This window comes from Leucoraja erinacea, chromosome 7, assembly GCF_028641065.1.
Source record: "Leucoraja erinacea ecotype New England chromosome 7, Leri_hhj_1, whole genome shotgun sequence".
NCBI classification, from domain to species: domain Eukaryota; kingdom Metazoa; phylum Chordata; class Chondrichthyes; order Rajiformes; family Rajidae; genus Leucoraja; species Leucoraja erinaceus.
Genome location: NC_073383.1, coordinates 32,085,142 through 32,106,420, shown reverse-complemented (window position 1 = coordinate 32,106,420; position 21,279 = coordinate 32,085,142). Strand labels below are relative to the sequence as shown.

The 21,279-nt window shown below is 45.4% G+C and overlaps 1 protein-coding gene across 8 annotated transcripts in view; it reads right to left on the bottom strand.

Annotated features, from left to right (window-relative positions):
- fign (fidgetin) overlaps positions 1-21,279 on the bottom strand; it is a 117,190-nt gene that overhangs the window by 44,205 nt on the left and 51,706 nt on the right. For 7 of the 8 annotated variants that reach the window (XM_055638156.1, XM_055638151.1, XM_055638153.1 and 4 more), the window contains one exon: positions 6,038-9,058. The exons of the other annotated variant lie outside the window; for it this stretch is intronic. In XM_055638156.1, the coding sequence (XP_055494131.1) occupies positions 6,900-9,050 (2,151 nt within the window). In that variant the 5' untranslated portion in view covers positions 9,051-9,058 and the 3' untranslated portion in view covers positions 6,038-6,899. Of the gene's footprint in view, positions 1-6,037; positions 9,059-21,279 lie in introns of those variants that run through there. 8 annotated transcript variants of the gene reach the window in all.

Here is a 21,279-nt window from a genome sequence, read left to right as displayed (position 1 = left end):
GTCATTACACGACCAAGAATTCAATGCTCTCTTTACACACATTGGTCTACGAAACGGATAAACCGTATAGGGTGAATATGGCATCCAGCCATTGCTAAGAAGATTACTGGTGGACGGCTCGATTGTAATCATGCAGTCTTTCCGCTGACTGGTTAGCACCCAACGAAAGCTTTTCACTGTACCTCGGTACACATGACAATAAATTAAACTGAAACTTTAGATTGAAAAAAATTTACTAAAGAGGGGAGAAAAATAGTTTGTAAATGCAAACAATATCTGTACACTGGATGGCTCGATTGTATTCATGTATAGTCTTTTTCGCTGGCTGGATAGCACACGATTAAACATTTTTTTTTTCCACTGTACCTTGTACACGTGTGAATAATAATCTAAACTAGATTTACCTTTGGTTCCAGCTGTGAACAGCAGATGCCTCATTCATTACCTGTCCTGATAATTATATCGATTGAAAGATACAACGTGGAAACAGACACTTGGCCACCCATTCACACTAGTTCTATGTTATCCCACTTTCTCATCCACTTCCTACACTAGGGGGCGATTTAAGGGCCAATTAACTTACAAACTGCACATCTTTGGGATGTGGGAGGAAACCGGAGCACCTGGAAGAAACCCATGCAGTCACAGAGAGAATGTGAAAACTGCACACACAGACAGACTGCACCCGAGGTCAGAGAGTGGGAAAAAGTGAGGGCGAGACCAAGCGCAGGCTCGGCAATCGTTTCGCTGAACACCTCCGCTCAGTCCGTCTTAACCTACCTGATATCCCGGTGGCTCAGCACTTCAATTCCCCCTCCCATTTCCAATCTGACCTTTCAGTCCTGGGCCTCCCCCACTGTCAGAGTGTGGCCCAGCGCAAATTGGAGGAACAGCACCTCATATTTCGCTTGGGTAGTTTACACCCCAGCGGTATGAACATTGACTTCTCTAACTTCAGATAGCCCTTGCTTTCTCCCTCCATCCCCTTCCCCTTCCCAGTTCTCCCACTAGTCTTACTGTCACCGCCTACATTCTATCTTTGTCCCGCCCCCTCCCCTGACAGAGATGCTGCCTCACCCGCTAAGTTACTCTAGCATTTTGTGTCTACACCCGAGGTGAAGATTGAAATGGGGTCTCTGGCGCAGTGAGGCAGGCTGAACACACTGAAAGGTGGCATATGTACACATGCGTTTTCATTTATTAAACAGACATGTCCAGTACATCTAAATGAAACTGGGTTACTTATGGACTCAATTTGATTCCATTCTCTCACCCATTGTCAGTAACGTGGAATAATCATAGCTGGATTCTCAAATTGACTGCATCTTCCGTCGTTGGTTTTCCATTCCGAGGTCAGCATGAGACAACGCATAGCAAAGTTGACACAAGGAACTGCAGATGCTGGCATCTTGAGCAAAACACAAAGTGCTGGAGGAACACAGCTGGTCAGGCAGCATCTGTGAAGGGAATGGACATGTGACGTTTCAGGCCAGGAGTCTTCTTCAGTGATGGAGTGGGGAGTGGAGAAAGCTGGAAAGGAGAGTGGGGTGGGACAAAGCCTGGCAAGTGATAGGTGGATACTTGAAGGGGGGGGGTGCGGGGTGATGGGTGGAGCAAGAGACAAAGGCTGGAGGTGAAAAAGGAGAGAAAAGGATGTTGGATAAGGAGAGGAGGTAAATGTAAATCCATGGGGAGAAGGGGACAGGGAGGAGGGGGCTTGATAGTGGGAGAAATGGTTGTGTATCAGGTTGATGGAAGGGTGGGGGGAACAGAAGAAAGAGAGAGGGGGTGGGTGGAGGAGACTATTATTGAAATTGGAGAACTCAATGTTCATACCTTTGGGATGTATCTATCCAAGCGGAAAATATGAGGTGCTGTTCCTCCAATTTGCATGTGGCCGCACTCTGGCAATGGAGGAGGCCCAGGACAGAGAGGTCAGTGTGGGAAGGGGGTTAGCAACTGGGAGATCCAGTAGACCTTGGCGGACCGATTGCAATGGCTGTCTTGTCTATGCTTGGTCTCGTCGAGATAAGGTGACTGTAGATACAAAAAACTGCAGGTGCTGGAATCTCAAGTCAAACACAAAATGCTGGAGGAACTCAGCAGCACAGGCAGCATATGTGGAGGGAATGGACAGGCAAGGATTTGGGTCAGAATGATTGCGGTATGGAAGAAAGCTGGAGGAGAGATGGGACTGGGATACTGGGGACCTTTGATATTTTTGTACATGACGAGAAAATAACTTGCAAACTTCCCCCCTCAGACCTCGTGAGTTTTCATGCATCCTTGCGTTTGTGTGAAGGAAAGAGATAGGCATAATCTTTCATATTCAGAATTTTATTTGAGGTATGCTTGTTCTTTTTGTTTCCATATTTAGTAGCATAGCCATATACAACAAATTGTACAATAGAGAAAACTTTTCATAAAAATATCTGCCTTGAACCACAAATTTTCTTTCAATGGTCACTACTTAAACTAGTTAATTCTATATGAAAATTTACTCCGATAATTTCCCTGTGGTAGCAAGTAATTATGAAAAGAAAGATTCTATGTGGCTAGATAATATAATAGGATTTAGCACTGAAGTTCCGGTTTTTCAGTGCATCACTACTTTCTACGAATGAGATGCAGAATTTTATGATCAGACTGCATCGCTGGGGGGGAAAACAAATGCATTGCAACAATTTCGGGGACTCAGTCAAGATCACCAGTTTAATTATAAAGCAGATTCCTATGCATATACATTCAACCATACATTGATCCCAACACATTGGCAAGTGAAACAAAAAGTCTGAACCAGAAGTGTTTCATTTACACAAATAATATTCACAAACTATGTGAATTAATTAATCAACCTTTTTCTTTTATCAATGATACCGTGCAGCCTAGATGACCAAACGACACAGTCCGGGAAAGACTAATTTAGTTTCAGCAGATACAAAATAATATGTACATATTTTAAAACCTGCTGAAAATATTTATAATTTATGACATCGAAGGTTTTCCTTTTTTTTAAAAAAAAAACAAAATTTGAGGGACCAAGTTTTTTTTGTGTTAAATCCCTATCCTCAATTGTTCTTTGTTTGATGGGCCAGAATTAAATATGACATACAAATTATTTGTAGCATGTATGGCTACAGAAAAAGGCGAATACAGTAACAAACACCCTACAGAAACGCTCTGGCCATCAGTAACATTTTCCAGTCAGTCCAACAACATCACCAGTAGGTATGTATTTTTAATCTACACGGCTACACTTTGCCAATGCTTCCGAGCATTTAGCTTGATAATACTGTTCAGTGTAAAGACAGTCTTTGAGGTAGACTGTTCCAAACTCAAGGACAAGTCATTTTATTTTACAAATGCATGACATTCAAAAAGGACATAAAATAATAAATACTACATGTACAATATGTAGCAATGAGGTAGAAATGGTTACAAAGAATGCAAAAATGTTTGAATTTACAACAGATGTAGGCTAAAAGAAAATTCCAAGTAGTTAAATTGCAAATAATTTTTCTTTAAAGCTCTTTCACGATAGTAGCCTTATGATGAATTATTGTGCTCTGATACTACAGTAGGAATATTTTAAATACTGAACATTCAGTCCTGTCTTTTCAATTTTTTTCCTCAGTCCTACAGCATAGCCGACCCAAATTGTTTGCATTGTAACTATTGTAAGGACTCAGATATGCCATCCTTCCATTTTAGATTGAACTGCCTTTAACAATGCTGTATATTGTGCTGTATTACTTGTGTTACATACAAGAGCGAAGAAGAATTAAAAATGACAAGGAATGACTGTGTGCTGATACAGGAACAACTGATTAGGACTGGGGGTGGGGAAAGGAGGTAGTATGTGCCATTGTAATTAAACGTTGCCTATCTCTCTCTGTGCTATTAGGTGGGGTTGTGTGTAATTTAAACGACTCCAAAAACATAACACAGACTTTCTCTGCCCGACGCACTCCTGTATCTCTGCCTGCATGACCTCCAGAACAACATTAAACCTATTTACACTTCAACAGCACAAGGGCCGACTAAAGAGCTTTCCACAAATAAAAACTAATTTCACATTCCGTTAATTAGTTTAGACGGCTGGAATTTAAATTACTGTCGGAAATACCAGGCTGTAAAGGAAATTATGGAACAAATAAATTCTAAACATGGAAGCTGGTCTTTTAGGGTTTTTCCCCCCCCAAATTGAAAATGATTTTTTTTTTAAACCAAAAAAAAATCTATTTTGTTTAAGTAATGATGAAATATGAAATTTTACTTTGGGGGCACAATTTACCACCAATAAGTCAGAAACTTTGGTTCCTATGTTACATTCACAAGACTATTTATGGATAAAAACACACGTGGAAAATCCATGTTAATTTTAGTCGCTGTATTTGGTTGCAGGCTTGGTTCAAATTGGATGAAAATGTTTCACGCGGAAGCCAGTTTGGCTCCATCAAGGCTCCACAATGTGACAGGTCCAAGGCTAGCCAATTGCACTGCCGTTCATAATTACACACCCATTTTACTCTCAAAAGAGTCCAAGCTAAAGATAATATTGAAACCTATTATTGGCCTTGTGATCGGAGGGTTAGGTGGAATTATTGAAACATCTTTCACTTCTTCATTTCCAATAAATGCGTCAAGATTGAAATAAAAATCTAGTTTGAAAGCAGATACCAAAAATTAATGGCTAACCTAAAATCAAGGGTCAACACAGTGCATTGGCAAACCTTTAAGAGAAATATTGATTTTTTTAGACCGTAGCTGCTTTACTTTTTTTTTAAATGGTGAAATTTTAATTAAATGAGTTTTTTTTCTCTCCCCCACAATCAGGGAAAATCCTATGTCTTCTAGTTGGTATATTCAGTGCAGTTTTATTATTTTTTTTAAATGCTTTTAAAAACTTACATTATTTAATGGCAACACAAAGTACCAGTGCTTTTTGCAACAGTTCTTTAAAAACTGTATAAAATAAAGAATTGGAAAGGAAAACATTACATCCAGTGGGGAGTGAATGTGTCCGACTCACTCACGTAGTCACTAGCATTGATACAGGCGCCTTCTAAACTGCTGCTGTTCAGAGGCATTAGCCAACATCAATCAGCTGTCAAAAACAAAAAAAAAGTTGCACATAAAGCATTAAAGGATAAAAAGAAAGACAACACAGGAGGGGTGATAAAAATGCCGCACATGCCAGCTAATAGTTGTTCCAGAAACATCACTCCGCAGAGCGAGGGGTTGGCGGAGGGGAGGAGGGGGAATGAAATAGTGAAACTCACTTCAAGAGGAATAAGCAGCTCACAGAAACTTGTTCTGCAGGTTAGCATACCAAAGTGTAATCAGACTTTCCAAACCTCTACCCCCCCCCCAAAAAAAGCCCTCTGATAATCTGCTTCGAGAGAGAGAACACAACAAAAATAAAAGTGAGGTAGAACAGAGACCAGGGCACGCTTCCTCCCAGGGTTTCCAACCAGTCTACAAGGGGCAGTGGGTTAAATTAATCCAAAATGGTCGGTTTTCTTCCTGGTAACAGACTGAACATTTTGCACACATTTTCATACATCAGCCACTGCGCTACCAACTGCCCACCACATGTAGCTCTCTGACCCGTGACCTTCTAACGCCGACACTTGAGGAGCCCTCAACTTCACACCCTCCCTTCCCTTCCCCCCTAAACCCCCCCCCCCCCCCCCCCATCCCAACAACTCAGTAGCTCCAACTGTAAACGGCTAGCTTGAAGGTCAACAGTTACAGCTCGCAGCTAAGTGGACCTTCCGCGCAGTAACGGGTGACCAAACAATGGAAAAAGAAAAGATTATTTCCCCAAATACTTAATTATTAAAGTGGCTTTTCAAATGACACGTGCACCTTCTGACTGAATACTGCAGGTACTGTAATTTTACAAACATTGTCAGTTGCTAAAGTTCACAAAGCAGAGGAGTTTGGGCTGAATTTTAATCTCTCTCCCCCCCCCCCCCCCCCCCCCCCCCCCCCCCCTCCCTCCCTCCCCCCCATTAGAAATCAATCACTTTCACTATAAGGATTTATCCTTCTGCTTCAAGCCTGGGACGGCCAAACAGTGTAAAAGGCTTTGACAAACCACTTCAGAATAAACCCGGATACATTCAAAGTCATCTCCTCCCTATTCATTTAAATTTTTTTGAGGTAAACGTACAGTAATATCAGTAATGAGAAACCCAGACTATGACTGTCAGCAGTACATAGTGCTTCCAAAGACATTCTATTGAGGTACAAATCACACATTCCTGAGTATTTGTGGACCAAAGATTAAAAGAACTGAACTGCTAAAATTAAGGTCCAGATTATCGATACCCTGCGTATAACTGTTTGCAGGTGATACTGCACAACAAGACAGGTTTTTTTTTTTGAGGAATATTGTTGTCCTAAGAATGGCAAAAAAAGTTGGCAAGAAACCTCCTGTGACGATATTTTCTCAACAAATATCTTGTTCAAATAAAAACCGTTTAAAGTTACAGCTCTTGTGTGTTAGCACATGCCACCAACTGAATTGTGAGGCAAAAAAAAATAAAAATAAAAAATAATAAAGCACCACTTCAGGCACTTGACAGCAACTGAATCTCAAGAAGAGCAGAATGGAATTGACACAAGAGGGCTGGCAACCTTTGACAGCAACCCCATTTCTCTCCGCATCTTTTGGTGAGCGGGATCTTTGAGAGGAACTTGGCTTTGACGCAAGCTTTTCACGATTATACAGCTCGCTTCGACTTTGCGCTCTGCCTTCAAGTGTACCCGACTCTAGTCATTTGCCAAGGTCAGTGGCCTCCTCAGTACCTCTTTCATCTGCAATACTACTGAAAAAGGGGTTTCTAATCCCCGTGTAGCACAATACTGTCACCCACAATCACTGCCTGTTATCATTGGCTAGAGCCAAACATTTTGTTCCATTCAACGTACACATCCAGATCTTTCTGGGAGATACTTGGCTGGATCTTGCAGAAAGCATTATCAAGGTCCTGGTAAGTGATGGGTCTCAACTGGTTGGGCATGATGGCCGAGAGGTCCGTGCCTTGCATGGCGTGGAGAGGTCCCACCACTGCCTCCTGACACAACCGGGCAACATCCAAGCCCGAGAGGTTCTCGGCACGTTGCACAATCAGTGCAATCTCCTTGTCGCTGAGACAGTAGTTGTGTTGCGAGAGCAAGTGTAGCACCATCTGATGCCTGGCCGGCCCGTCGGGCAACGGGATTAAGAGTCGTTTCATGAAGTACCTGCGCGCTGTCTCATCCAGATCTTCGGGCTTGCTGGTGGAGCAGATGACCAACACTTGGTCCTCCAAGGAGGTCACCAACCTGTCCAACTGCACCAGGAGCTCCGTCTTGACGCGGCCGATGGGGCTGGACTCCTCGTTGACTTGCGACGAGAGAAGCAGGTCGGCCTCACTGATGAAAACCACAGCGGGCTGCCTGCAACGGGCCACCAAGAAGGAGGCTTGGATGACTTTGTCGCCTTCCCCCAGCCACTTGGAGATAAGTGCGGAGCCGTTGATCCTGAAGAAGGAGGCACCCAGCTGGTTGGCTATGCAGCGGCCCAGCAGCGTCTTGCCCGTCCCTTGAGGGCCGAAGAAGAGGAGGCTTCGCGGCGGGGCACCGAGTCCGGTGAAGACGTCCGGCCTGAGCATCGGCCACAACACCTCTTCCTTGACAGCCGCCTTGGCCATCTCCAGCCCCGCTATGTCGCCCCAGTCCAACGGGGGTGCCTGGCTGATAATCTCGTTGGACACCAGCTCGATGAGGTGGGCTTCTGTCTTCTTCAACTGCTCGTCGGCCGGTCGGTTGGGTCGGGAGCCGGCGGAGCCTTGGACGGGGTGCAGCGAGGTAAATTTCCCAAAGCCCTCGGCCGTCCTGGAGGGTCCCAGGGATGTTTTGGCGTAGGAGGAGGAGGGAGGGGTGGCGGAGCGGCCGGGCTGCCCGCCGAACTTGCGCTGCTGCTCGGACACCATCAGCTGCTTGGTGGGCTTGAAGGCCAAGGACGCCGTGTCGGGGCTGCGCTCGAAGCCCGCATTGGGCATGGTGCCGTCCGCCATCCTGTACATGGGACTGTGCGCAGTCCGCTGGTGCCCGTAGCCGTAAGGTCCATAGCCTGCCTCCATCTCCCCTTGCCCCGCCATGTAGAAGGCCTTCCTCTTCAGCGAGTTGGGCGGGCTACTGAGGAGCGGCGTGGGGGCCACGGGAGTCAGGCCGTGGCCTTGGTAGCCGTAGCTGGGCACCGTGGTGGGGGGCAGAGGGGTGGGGGCAGCGATGCCTGACGGCAGGTAGGGAGAGGAGGGGGGGCCTGAGCCGGAGGTGTAGCCGGGCCCCGCGGGGGCCTGCGAGGTGTAGGCTGCAGCCGGGTAGTTGTAGGCCCCGGCGGAAAGGTTCGGCGAGCCGGCGGTGTAGGCGGGAACTAGGGAAGGGGGAGGGGGAGGCTGCAGGAGGCTTGAGGGGTGAGGGGAGGGCTGCCCGGTGTAGCTGGAATGAAGGTAGGAGCCGTTGTAGGCAGCGGCATAGTCCTGAGGCCCACCGACCGCCGGTAGGCCAGAGTGCAGGCTGCCGCAGGTACTGTTGGAGTAGCTGGTCTCCGGCAGGTTGGTGGGCACGCCGGGGGAGCTCCCGATGCTTCCGGAAGCTTCCGCAGAGGCCCCTACCCCGCCCTTTCCTCCCGAGATGACGTCGGGGACGCAGGTCATGGAGTAGACACCGTCCGAGTTGACCGAGGCCTGCCAGCCCTCGCCCTCGGCCTTCCTCCCGTTGGACAGGCCCGGGGGACCTTCCACGTAGCTACCCAGGATGGACCGCTCGCTGGGGCCCTCCAAGATGCCCGAATACTTCTCGGCGTATTTCTTCAGCAGGTTGGAGGCGGTCAAGGCTGAGATGTCATCGTTGGCCCAGGCGTATTGGTAGGTGCGTTGCAGGTGCCCCCTGAATACGTCCGCCTTGTGGGCAGGAGATCGGGTGGTGGACGAGATGTCAAAGTGCTGCTCTGGCCACTGGCTCAGAGGTTGGGCATGCTCCGGGGTCCACTGCATCTTCAGACCTGCAACACACAAGGTTTCAGTCCATTAACAACCAACTCCTGCAAAGCCCACCAACAGCAGCGAACATTAGTGCTCAAAGATAACCAAGGTGACAAGTCAATGTTCTCTCCCAGGCCACCAACCCCAGCACCAAGTCTATTGTCACTACCGATAGACAAAGTGCTGGACTAACTCAGCGGGTCAGGCAGCATCTCTGGATAACATGGATAGGTACATTAACCAGCATCTGCAGTTCTTTGTTTCTACATTTTGACTGCTCCACTGTGAAATCTCAAGGGCAGTTGAAAGGAGGATCACAATCTGAAACGTCACCCATCTATGCTCTTCAGAGACGTTGCCTGATCCGCTGAGGTACTCCAGCACTTTGTATCTATCCTTGGAATAAACCAGCATCTGCAGTTTTTTTGTTTCTACAATTTTCACTACATATGGGTCACATGCCGGCACAGGAGATTGGCTTACCGAAGAAAACGGAAACAGGCCCTTCAGCCCATCGAGTCCATGCCAACCACTCGTTCCAAGTAATAAAAAGGAACTGCAGATGCAGCTTTATACCAAACGCAGACACAAAGTGCTGCAGTAACTCAGCAGGTCAGGCAGGATCTCTGGAGAACATAAATAGGTGACGTTTCGGGTCAGGACACTTCTTATGCAGTGTAGCAGGCCCTTCGGCCCATATAGTCCGCCGAACATGTGTAGGAAAGAACTTCAGACAGTGGCGGACTGGGTCTAAAAATATTGGTTGCCAGGAGACAAAGGGGGCCCACTTCATCAGGGGCCCACTTGCCATCGGGCAAGCTGACACTCTGGCCAGTCCGCCCCTGACTGCAGATGCTGGTTTAAATCGAAGAGAGACACAATATGCTGGAGTAACGCAGCAGGACAGGCAGCATCTCTGGACTGAAGGAATGGGTGATGTTTCGGGTCGAGACTGAAGTCTGAAGAAGGGTCTCAACCCGAAATGTCACCCATTCCTTCTCTCCATAGATGCTGCCTGTCCCACTAAGCAACTGCAGATGCTGGTTTACAAAAACAGTCACCTAGTGCTGGAGAACATATTTCAGGTCGGGTAATAAGGGGCTAAAGGTCCAAGAGAGGTGGAGGTCTGTTGGTCAAAACATCAGTCTTAAACACCACTATCGTATCTACTTTCACCATTGCCCCTGGCAGTGCGTTCTAGGCCCCCACCACCCTCTGTGTAAAAAAACCTGACCCGCACATCTCCTTTAAATTTTGCCCCTCTTGCCTTAAACCTATGTCCTCTATCCCTTGACATTTACATTCTGGGATATAGGTTCTGACTGTCTACCCTATCTATTCCTCTCACAAATCAGATCTCGCCTCAACCTCCAACGCGCCACAGAAAATAATCCAAGTCTTTCCAATCTCTCCCTGTAGCTAATACCCTTTAATCCAGGCATCATACTGGTAAACCTCCCCTGCACCCTCTCCAAAGCCGCCACACACTTTCTCTAATGGGGTGGCCAGAACTGCACACAATACGGTCTAACCAAAGTCCTATGAAGCTGCATCATGACTTCTTAACTCATATGCAATGTCCTGACTGATGAAGCCAAACATATATAACGCCTTCTGTACCACTCCACCTACTTGTGTTGTCAACTACACTGCATCTCCAAGGCCAATGAGACTGCAGTGTTTTCAAGTGGGGAATGGTGGTAGAGCTGCTGCCTCACAGCGCCAGACCTGGGTTCAATCCTGATTATGGGTGCTGTCTGTGGACAGAGTTTGTACATTCTCCCTGTGACCGCACAGGTTTCCCCCGGGTGCTCCGGTTTCCTCCCACATTCCAAAGTTGTACAGATTTGTAGGTTAATTGGCTTTGGTAAAAATTGTAAATTGTCGCTAAGGTGTAATGTGTAAAAATTGTAATTGCCACTAAAGTGCTAGTATACAGGGGTGCACGTTGGTTGGCGTGCTCAGTGGGCCGAAGCGCCTGTTTCCATGCTGTAACTATAAGATGATTAATGAAATATTAAGTATTAATATAGAACAGTCTAGCACAGGAACAGGCCCTTCAGCCTACATATTCTGTGCCAAGCATGGTGCCAAAACCAATCCTTTTCTGTCTGCACGTGATCTATATCACTCCATTCCCTGCATATCCATGTCCCAATCCAAAATTCCTTTGCTTATTATCTTTAAATGTATTCCTTCGACTTCCCGGGCAGCCGGTAACTTCTACACAGCATCCACCGCAAAAGTATAGAACTCGTTGTGATGGGGGCAGAGATCACGTGAATCGAGTACTGTCCCTAACTTCCCTCTCTCGTCACAGGCTTGGTGATCGACAGGTACCTGCAGATGAAGTCTACATCACATGTACACTGACTACGCAACCAAAATCCACTCCTGGTTGGGGGGAAAAAGTCACTTCTCCTCAGGAGGCATTTAACAAAGGAATACAATATTTTTATGGCAACCTTTTCCAACTTGTGTCCACAAAGCAAGGAACAATGGCACCGCTGGGAAAAAAACATGTTTTTAAATTACATCTAACTTTAAATTACTGTGCTTGCACAATCATTGGTGATAAATCTATAAAAAATATATAAACTGCAAGTGAAATATTAGAAGCAAGATACTGAAATTCATATATTAGAATCAAGATACTGAAATTCATACATTAGAATCAAGATACTGAAATTCATATATCAGAATCAAGAAACTGAAATTCATATATTAGAATCACAAAATTGCAATTCAAATTTTAGAATCAAGTAACTCCAATCCCAATATTAGAATCAAGATACTGCAGTGGAAATATTAAAATCACAAAATTGCAATTCAAATATTAGAATCATGAAAATCAAATTGAAATGTTAGAATCAAGAAAATGCAAGTGAAATATTACATTTAAGAAATTCCAATTCAAATATTAATCAAGAAACTGCAATTTGAATATTAGAATATTGGCAGCTTTTCTCAATCACTTTAAAATATTAAAGTACGGCAAAATCATTTTCCAGAGTGGAATAATGTTATATTTGCCATTTTAATTTACAAAAACTAAATTAATGACCCCATCTCGCAGCATAGCCTGTTACTCAAAAGCAATCTAGACTCACTGGGCACCTCCTAATACAGTTTCTGTTTTCTCTCTAATGTGGAATGAGAGACACAGCTGACATACATATCACTGCTAGGATACCTTTCTGATTTTATACCCAACACCTAGTTAGTGGGCTATAATGCACCCTTTGCTGAACAATATGACACAGACATTTCAGGTCATTCTATAATCCAACTCTCATCAGTGTGGTTCGGGGAGAAGTTTCAAATCTGCAGCAAAGCAATCTTGCAGGCAGCGCTCAGTTGCTCACATCACACAAAGCCTACAACTCGCCATGAATTATAACTGTCCCCTCTTTTTTTTTGCTTCTTCGTCCAGCGCTCCAAGCTCTTGGAGAAAAAAAGGCCTCGCTTGTCTGTCAGTCTTTCTTTTAACAGCCTTCGGGGTACAAAAGGCACTGGACAGCATAATCCTGCCATTTTCACACAAAACTCAAAATGCCATGGAGCTGAGCAGGGATGTTTAAGGTTGACTGAGACTCAAGGCACGGCATGTAAAGAAAAAAACCTTGCATTTCATTCACCTAAATCCACACACTTCAGCTTCCCTCCCCCCGTCCACCCCGCTCCCCTCAACCCCCTGAAAAAGTGTCACCCAACTCTGCCCCAAGTCTTACCCAAGCATGACGCACGTTACTGTTTCTCATCAGTGATTATCAACAGGGTTCCGTAATCTTGGTCATATTACCAACAGTGATTCTTCCCCCCCTCCCTCTCCTCCCACCACACATACACATCCCTCACCACACACTTACACACGCACACATACACACGCACACACACACGCGCGCACACATACACACCCCTCACCACACACACGCACACAGCACACATACACACCCCTCACCACACACACGCGCACACATACACATGCACACACACACACACACACACGCGCGCACACACACACACACACGCACACACACACATCACACACACACACACACACACACGCACACACACACACACCCTCACCACACACACACACACACACACAGCACACACACACACCCCTCACCACAAGCACACGCGCGCGCACACATACACACACACACACACACACACACACACACACACACACACACACACACACACACACACACACACACACACACACACACACACACACAGTTCTAGTGCCCTCTGGTACAGATTCTGTGACAAGGAGAAAGCATACAGATGAATGTAAGCATCTGTGGTACTGGGCCGCTCTGAATTATTGCCTTCTTTTCTTTACAGCGCGCACCTCCTCCCCTTCTTCTCTCTCTCCCCCCCTCCCCCCCCCCCCTCCCTCTCTCTCTCTCTCTCTCTCTCTCTCTGGCTGTTCACAGCCTGGAAGAGGCTTCAGATACGAATGAATGCTGTAATGTTGCTCCACTAAACAAAATGCAACATACAGTTTGCCTGGTAACTGATCAGCGCGTCGATCCCCATCTGACTCCCTCCCTGCCATTAGCCATCCACTGCACCAGACACGGCGAGCTAATTAACGCAACGCTGCTTTGTTAATTGTGTTAATTTACTGGGTCCAACTCAAAAGAAAGCCACAATACAGTTAGCACCCTTCTTTACGTTTCCAACTTAGCACCGGGGAGATGTATGAAAATGAGAAGACTTAACGCGCACAAAGACTGAAAACAAAATCAGGGATTACTAGGGAGGGGAGAAAGTCCAGCTTTTCACCACAGCAATGTCAAACTAATACTTCAACCTCCCACTGAAGCAAAAAAAAATACAAACATCCTGAAAATAAAAATAAAAGCTCCTGTGATTGAACTAGTTTGATTATATAAAACTTCTATGCGATCAGTATAATTTTTCCCAAGCTTTGAAATTAGTTAATAATTACTTGATCAGCAACTCATTGACACAATGACCAGCTTAAATGTCAGTGATTTTGTGATACAATAATTAATCGGCATTGCTCTTTGGACTTTGTGAAGGAACGGCCAAAGGAGCTAGCTTTTTCTTTACCCCGCCGAAGATATGGATACGCAGATACACTAAACTTCAGTTTCAATTCCGTCAAGATGCCTTGAACTTTCTCTGTAATTAGTGCTCCTAATTAAATAATTATAAACAGCCACAGTTCACCATCAGTCATGCTGCCTGAGATTTTTTTCTTTGTGATTCTTGAGGCCCATGTCTCTCAATTGATTGTTATTTTATTTATTAGTCTAATAGACTTCTTTAAGTTTAATTATAAATATTTAGGGGAATGGTGATTACTCATCTGGTCCTTCTGCTTTGACTTTTTTTTAAAGTGTGTATGTGCCGACTGGAATTAATGGCATTAACATACTTTGCTGATAGAATTAGAATGAAATAGCAACACACTCCGCCCACTTCATCCAGGGTCCAAACAAAGTATAATGTAACGAGCAACTTGCTCTCCAAGGCTAATAGATTCCAATTTAAATTGAGACTGAAGAGCAATTCTTTTAAATCACACTTTCACACCTTGAATTTGCAGATTATATTACATCTTGGGGCAAATTAGTTAATTTCATTTCATTGGCGTAGAGAGACACCCAAGATCATCTCAAAATCCTCTGCCTCTGGCAGTGCCTGTTTGTAGCAGGGAGGGATGGATGTAGCTCACAGCTGCAAATGTTAAATAAAATGGAAGCTGAAAGTTAAAAGTAAAACTCAATGACAGACTTGAAGCCATTCAACCCAAGCTTGAACTCCATCCATATTGGTGAAGGTTTTTTACCATCACGTGCACCGACATACAATGACAAATTTGTTTTGCCTGATATCCAGTCAGACCAGACTCCCAACCATTGGCTCCATCTACATTTTATGCTGCCGTGGGAAAACATAATGAAGGACCTTGCTCAATCTCGGTCATTCCCTCTTCTCCCCTCTCCCATCAGGCAGAAGGTACAGCAGCTCAAAAGCATGCACCACCAGGCTCAAGAACAACTTCTTCCCCTCTGTTCTCAGATGACGGAATGGTCCTCCAATAAGGTAGGGTGCAGTCCCGATCTTCCAACCTACCACACTGCAGACATTGTACTTTTTCCTGTAACTGTAATGCTACAATGCTGAAAAACTACTGTTATCCGACAATTGAACAGACCTCTCATCAGCTAAGGAAGCATTCCAGATCTTCCAATTTATCTTGTTGTTGACTGTCACTGTTAAAAAAATCTGCACTTTTCTCTACCTGTTATATCTGGGTATGGTTTGATTGTAATCATGTATATTATCATCTGATTTAATTGTAAAGGATGCAAACAAAAGTCTTTCACTGCATCTTGGTACACAATAAAGTAATATCAAATTATACCATATATGGCTACTTCAAGCAATGCCAAAGAGAAAATAAACTCGGACCAGAACACAGTTACAGCTAAAGAAAAGTGCAGATAAGCCTTCATTAGTCAGATAATTGAGTATAGAAGTCAGGAGGTCACGTTGCAGACATAGAAAACGTTGGTGAGGCCATATCTAGAGTATTGGGTCCAGTTTTGGGCATCATGTAAGGGGGAATATGTTGTTAAGCTGGAATGGGTGCAGAGAAGATTTACGAGGATGTTGCCAGGACTCTGGCCCGTGGTCCGTACAGTGTAGCCGTGAGTGTACAGTGCAGCGTAAGTGTAGAGAGAGCTGAACAAGGGGCTGGGAACGCATCCTCCTGGGACACGGACAAAACGTAACTGTTTGCAAGCCTGGCTTCATGGCAAACATTTCAAGTCATGGACACAACTATTACCCATGTGCAAAATTCTCTTCGCCACATCAGTGCGACCGTAAACATTTAAACAAACAAAAGGGAAGACAACTGGTCCTCAGTGGATGAGTCGCTAGATTATTAATTTAGTCTTGGCTCCTTTCCTATCGTGTGTTCGTTTCCAAATCACCTCGAGACAGTCAACTATTAAAATTGATTTCAACACATCCGGCTGCGCTGGTAGTGAAAGCACTGGGCTCTGGTAAGAGGACCCAGAGGCTATCGACTCATGTTGTAGTTTCCACTGCACAAGAGGACTAAAGTTCACCCTGCCCCAGGAAAGGATGAGGCGGGTGTGGGTGAAGGTTCCTGTAAGTGGGGGGGGGAGGGAGAGAGATGGCAGCAGAGTGAGGGGGGGGTGAGAAAAACGGGCCTGAGAAAAAACAACCTCACTTTAGAGGTAGACACAAAATGCTAAGTAACTCAGCGGGACAGGCAGCATCTCTGGAGATAAGGAATGGGTGACTTTTCGGATTGAGACCCTTCTTCAGACTCTGTGATTCCTCCTGCTCTCCGACAGTACTCACTTTGGAGGTGTTACATTGAACACAGAACAGCACAGCACGTGGTGTGACTGCATTTAGAGTATTGCATTCAGTTCTGGGCACCATGTTATAGGAAATATGCTGTCAAGCTGGAAAGGGTGCAGCGAAGATTTACGAGGATGTTGCCAAGACCCGAGGGCCTGAGCTCCTGGGAGACGTTGAGCAGCTTAGGACTCTATTCCTTGGAGTGCAGGAGGATGAGGGTGATCTAATAGAGGTGTACAAACTCATGTGCAATTCTGTGTCACTGTGCCGCCCCTCACCTCTGTCCCACACAAATCAACAGCAACAATTGTTACCACCCTTCCTGAGGTTATCTGTCACTGGCCCTGTATTGTTCTGGCCTTTTCAGTCTTTCTGGCTGAAGAAGGGTTCTGACCTGAAACGTCACCTGTCCACGTTCTCCAGAGATGCTGCTGAGTTACTCCAGCATTTTGCGTCTATCTTCGGTACAAACCAGCATGGAGTCTGAAGACGAGTCTCGACCCGAATCATCACCCATTCCTTCTCTCCAGAGATGCAGCCTGTCCCACAGAGTTTCGCCAGCTTTTTGTTTCTATCTTTGGTATAAACCAACATTCGCAGTTCCTTCCTACACCTAGAATCATGCAGTGTGGAAACCGGCCCTTCGGTCCAACTTGCCCACATGTCTCTTCTTCACTAGTCCCACTTGCCTGCGTTTGGCCCATATCCTTCTAAACCTGTACCTGTCTCATTTTTTCTTAAACGTTACGATAGTCCCTGCCTCAACCACCTCCTCCGGCAGCTCATTCCATACACCCACCTCCCTTTGCGTGAAAAAGTTAGTCAGATTCCTATAAAATCTTCCCCCCCCCCCGTGTCCTCTGGTTCTTGATTCCCCTACTCTGGGCAAGAGGCTCTGTGCGTCCACACGATCTATCCCTCTCATCTGCAGTTCCTTCCTACACAGTAACATTTGCTTACTGCTGTTGTCTTAGACCACCGAGATGCCTTTCACAACGTATTACCAAGTAATATCAAACACACTTCCACACAACACCAACAAAAAAATAACTAAAATCACATTCTGGTTGTTAGTTCAGAAGGGAACGGAGTAGAAAGTCCACAGCACCATTTTTTTTTTTTGCTAGCGAGTTTGATTACACAACATCCCAATAATGAAATAGTTTCTGACTGGCTCGAGGGGCTGCTCTCACATTCCAATGATTAGCAGCTCAAAAGACTCACAAAGAATGCACTTTTGTATAATTTAACAGCGCTTGGTGGTCAAGCCATCAACACAATGATAAAAAACCTACAACATTTTACAGCACATTCTTCATGCTTTGTAAATGTCAATCTCCAGAAAAACATAAAGTGTGCTTTGCTTCTTTATATTTTTTTTAAATATTCCTTTTGTAGTGACGAAGCTGGAAGAATTTCCTGCATTTGGGAGAGAATTGTTATTTTTCTTACACACACACACACACACACACAAAGGATTACCAAAGTCTTTTTCTCTAAAACTCAAAAGTGTAATATTTTCTCCATCCAAGGCTCAGCGGGCAAACAACACAAAGCTGACCCTATTTAGTCCTATTAATCTCTATTCTTTGCCATTTTTAAGCAAACATGTCAGTGTCTCCAATATGATCATCCAATTTCCCACCACGTAAATTGGACTGCTGCACACACAATTCGCTATTCATTATGACACAGCTGAATGAAACACAGGGTGAACTGTTCTCATGATGGTTTTTGCCGGATTCCAAACACATCAAAAACAGAGAATTTTATGCTGGGAGAACACTATAATTGAAATTCATTCTCATTAGACTCATTACTGCTTTCATCGATTTGCAATACTAAAGGTACTTATTAAGTTACTATGCTCAATAAACCACCATGTATAAAACAAAATCTGTAACTAGTTCTGAACAGACGAGTTTCACCAGGATTATAAACGTTAGACTGCATTGTAACAATCTATCAACAATGCTATCACCAGCTACAGAGCAGTCCTGAGCTACCATCTATGTTATTGGACACCCTCGGACTATCTTTAATCAAACCTTACTGGACTTTATAGGGTGATAGAGCATGGAAACAGGCCCTCCGGCCAAACTTGCCCACACCGACCAATATTTCCCATCTACACTAGTCCAAACAGCCCACATTTGGCCCATATCCCCCGAGACCTATCCTATTCATATACGTCCAAATGTTTCTTAAACATCGTGGTAGTACCTGCCCCAACTACCTCCTCCATCAGCCCGTTCCATACACCCACCACCCTCTGTGTGAAAATCTTACTCCTCTGGTTCTATTAAATCTTTCCCCCCTCACTTTAAACCCATGTCCTCTGGTTCTCAATTCCCCTACTCTGGGCAAGATACTCTGTGCTTCTACCCGATCTATTCCTCTCATGATTTTGTACACTATCATACACTAAACAGTATTTATTCCCTTTATCTGCACACTGTGGATGAAAGCTTTTCACTGTATCTCGGTACACGTGACAATTAACTAAAAAAGAGGGAGAGAAAGAGAGACGTTGGATGGCATGGGAACGTTGGGCTGAAAAACCCGTTTCCATGTTGTATGACTACATTGGATGTTAAATGCAAAGATACAATTTAAATTCCTACTAAAATATCACATTGACGATTCCAAAGTAAAAAAAATCTTTTAAATTTAGAAAAGGATTTTTTTTTAAACTTTATGAATACATAGAACAACGTTATGAGCATGGTTTGGGAGCTACTCCATCCAAGACCATAAGAAATTGCAGAGAATTGTGAACACAGCTCAGACCATCACACAGACCAACCATCTACATTGACACCATCTACACTTTACCCTGCCTCGGCAAGGCCACCAACATAATCAAGGACCAGTTTCACCCGCCACTCACTCTTCCCGCTCCCATCAGGCAAGAGGTACAGAAGTGTGAAAACGCACATCTCCAGATTCAGGGTCAGTTTCTTCCCAGCTGTTATCAGGCAACTGAACCGCCCTATCCTATCAACAACTTGAGAGCAGTCCTGAGTTACTACCTACCACATTGGAGACCCTTGGACTATCTTTAATCGGACTTTATCTTGCACTAAACATTACTGCACAAGATTTTGTAGGCCCATCAGCCCACAATGCCCATCTCGCCCCCCACCTCGCGGCCTACCACTGGAACAGACTGGCCTTTCCTACTGGAGACCGGGGACCAGACCAGAGCTTCGGCAACGGCGGCGCGGCGCTGGATTCACCGCGGAGCGGGCGATATCTACCTGGATCGCCGTTTGAAGCTCCGGAGCGTTGGGCCTGCAGCATTGACATCACGGTGCTGTGGTTCGCGGAGCTCCCAGCGCGGGCGGCGCTGACCGACATCGCGGAGTCCCTGGGGCCCTTTGCCGAGGGCCGCCAGCGTGAATCTCCGCCCGGCGCGGCCTGGGGACGTCGGGAGCCGCGGACTCCGGTGGGAAGCGGCGGACGTTTTGGAGGTCCAAGCCACTGAGGCTGGCCTCCCGTTCCAACATCCCGGCGAGCGGGCTGCCCGTAGCGGCGACTGCGGAGGGCTCCGGAGGCCCGACCACGGGTGAACATCAGGAACATTAGAGGAAGATGACTGACTTTGGTGCCATACCTCACAGTGGGAAACTTTGATTCTGCTGTGTGGGGATGGTTTATGTTGAACTCTATCGTGTGTTGTGTCCTTATGTTTATTGTATGGTGTATGGTGATCACATTTCACTGTGCCAACTGGAACATGTGACAAATAAATGCATCTTGAATCGTGAATCTATCCCTCCATTATCTGTGTATCCATATCAATAAGGGCACATTAATATATAATAAGCTGCTGTTTGAAAGTAGGCAATGGTGATAGGTATTTACACTCTACATAAAAAGGACCAATTCTGCCTCGGGTTTGCTACCAGTTGGGAAAGTAGCATTTTACATTGTGGGGCTCTTGGGCAAAGTCCCTTGGGAGTGAGGGATAGATGTGTGCCTCTCATTTCAGACATTAAATTAATAGAACAGATGCCATTACTGCATCTACCTGCACGTGATCCAAATCCAATCATTCCATGCATATTCAGGTGCCTTTCCAAAAAGCCTTTTAAACACCACTATCATATCTGCCTCCACCACCACCCCCTGGCAGAGCATTCCAGGCACTCACCACCATCTGTGTAAAAAAAACCTGCCCTGCACACTTGATTGGGATGCATCACAGCATGGTTTGGGAACTACTCCATCCAAGACCATAAGAAATTGCAGAGAATTGTGAACACAGCTCAGACCATCACACAGACCAACCATCTACATTGACACCATCTACACTTTACCCTGCCTCGGCAAGGCCACCAACATAATCAAGGACCAGTTTCGCCCGTCACTCACTCTTCCCGCTTCCATCAGGCAAGAGGTACAGAAGTGTGAAAACGCACATCTCCAGATTCAGGGACAGTTCCTTCCCAGCTGTTATCAGGCAACTGAACAGCCCTATCCTATCAACAACTTGAGAGCAGTCCTGAGTTACTACCTACCTCATTGGAGACCCTTGGACTATCTTTAATCGGACTTTATCTTGCACTAAACATTATTTGCGTCATCATGTATCTGTACCATGTGGTTGGCTAAATTGTAATCTTTCCGCTGACCGGTTAGAAGGCAACAAAAGCTTTTCACTGTACCTCATTACACATGGCAATAAACAAAACTAAACCTCCTTTAAACTTTGCCCCTCACACCTTGAAGTTGTGCCCTCTAGTATTTGAATTTCCCATCCAGGGAGAAAGGTTCTGACTGTTGTGGAACAAGTCAGCATAAATTATGGACATTATGGACTGACGGGCCTGTCCCTGTGATGTCCTCCATCTAT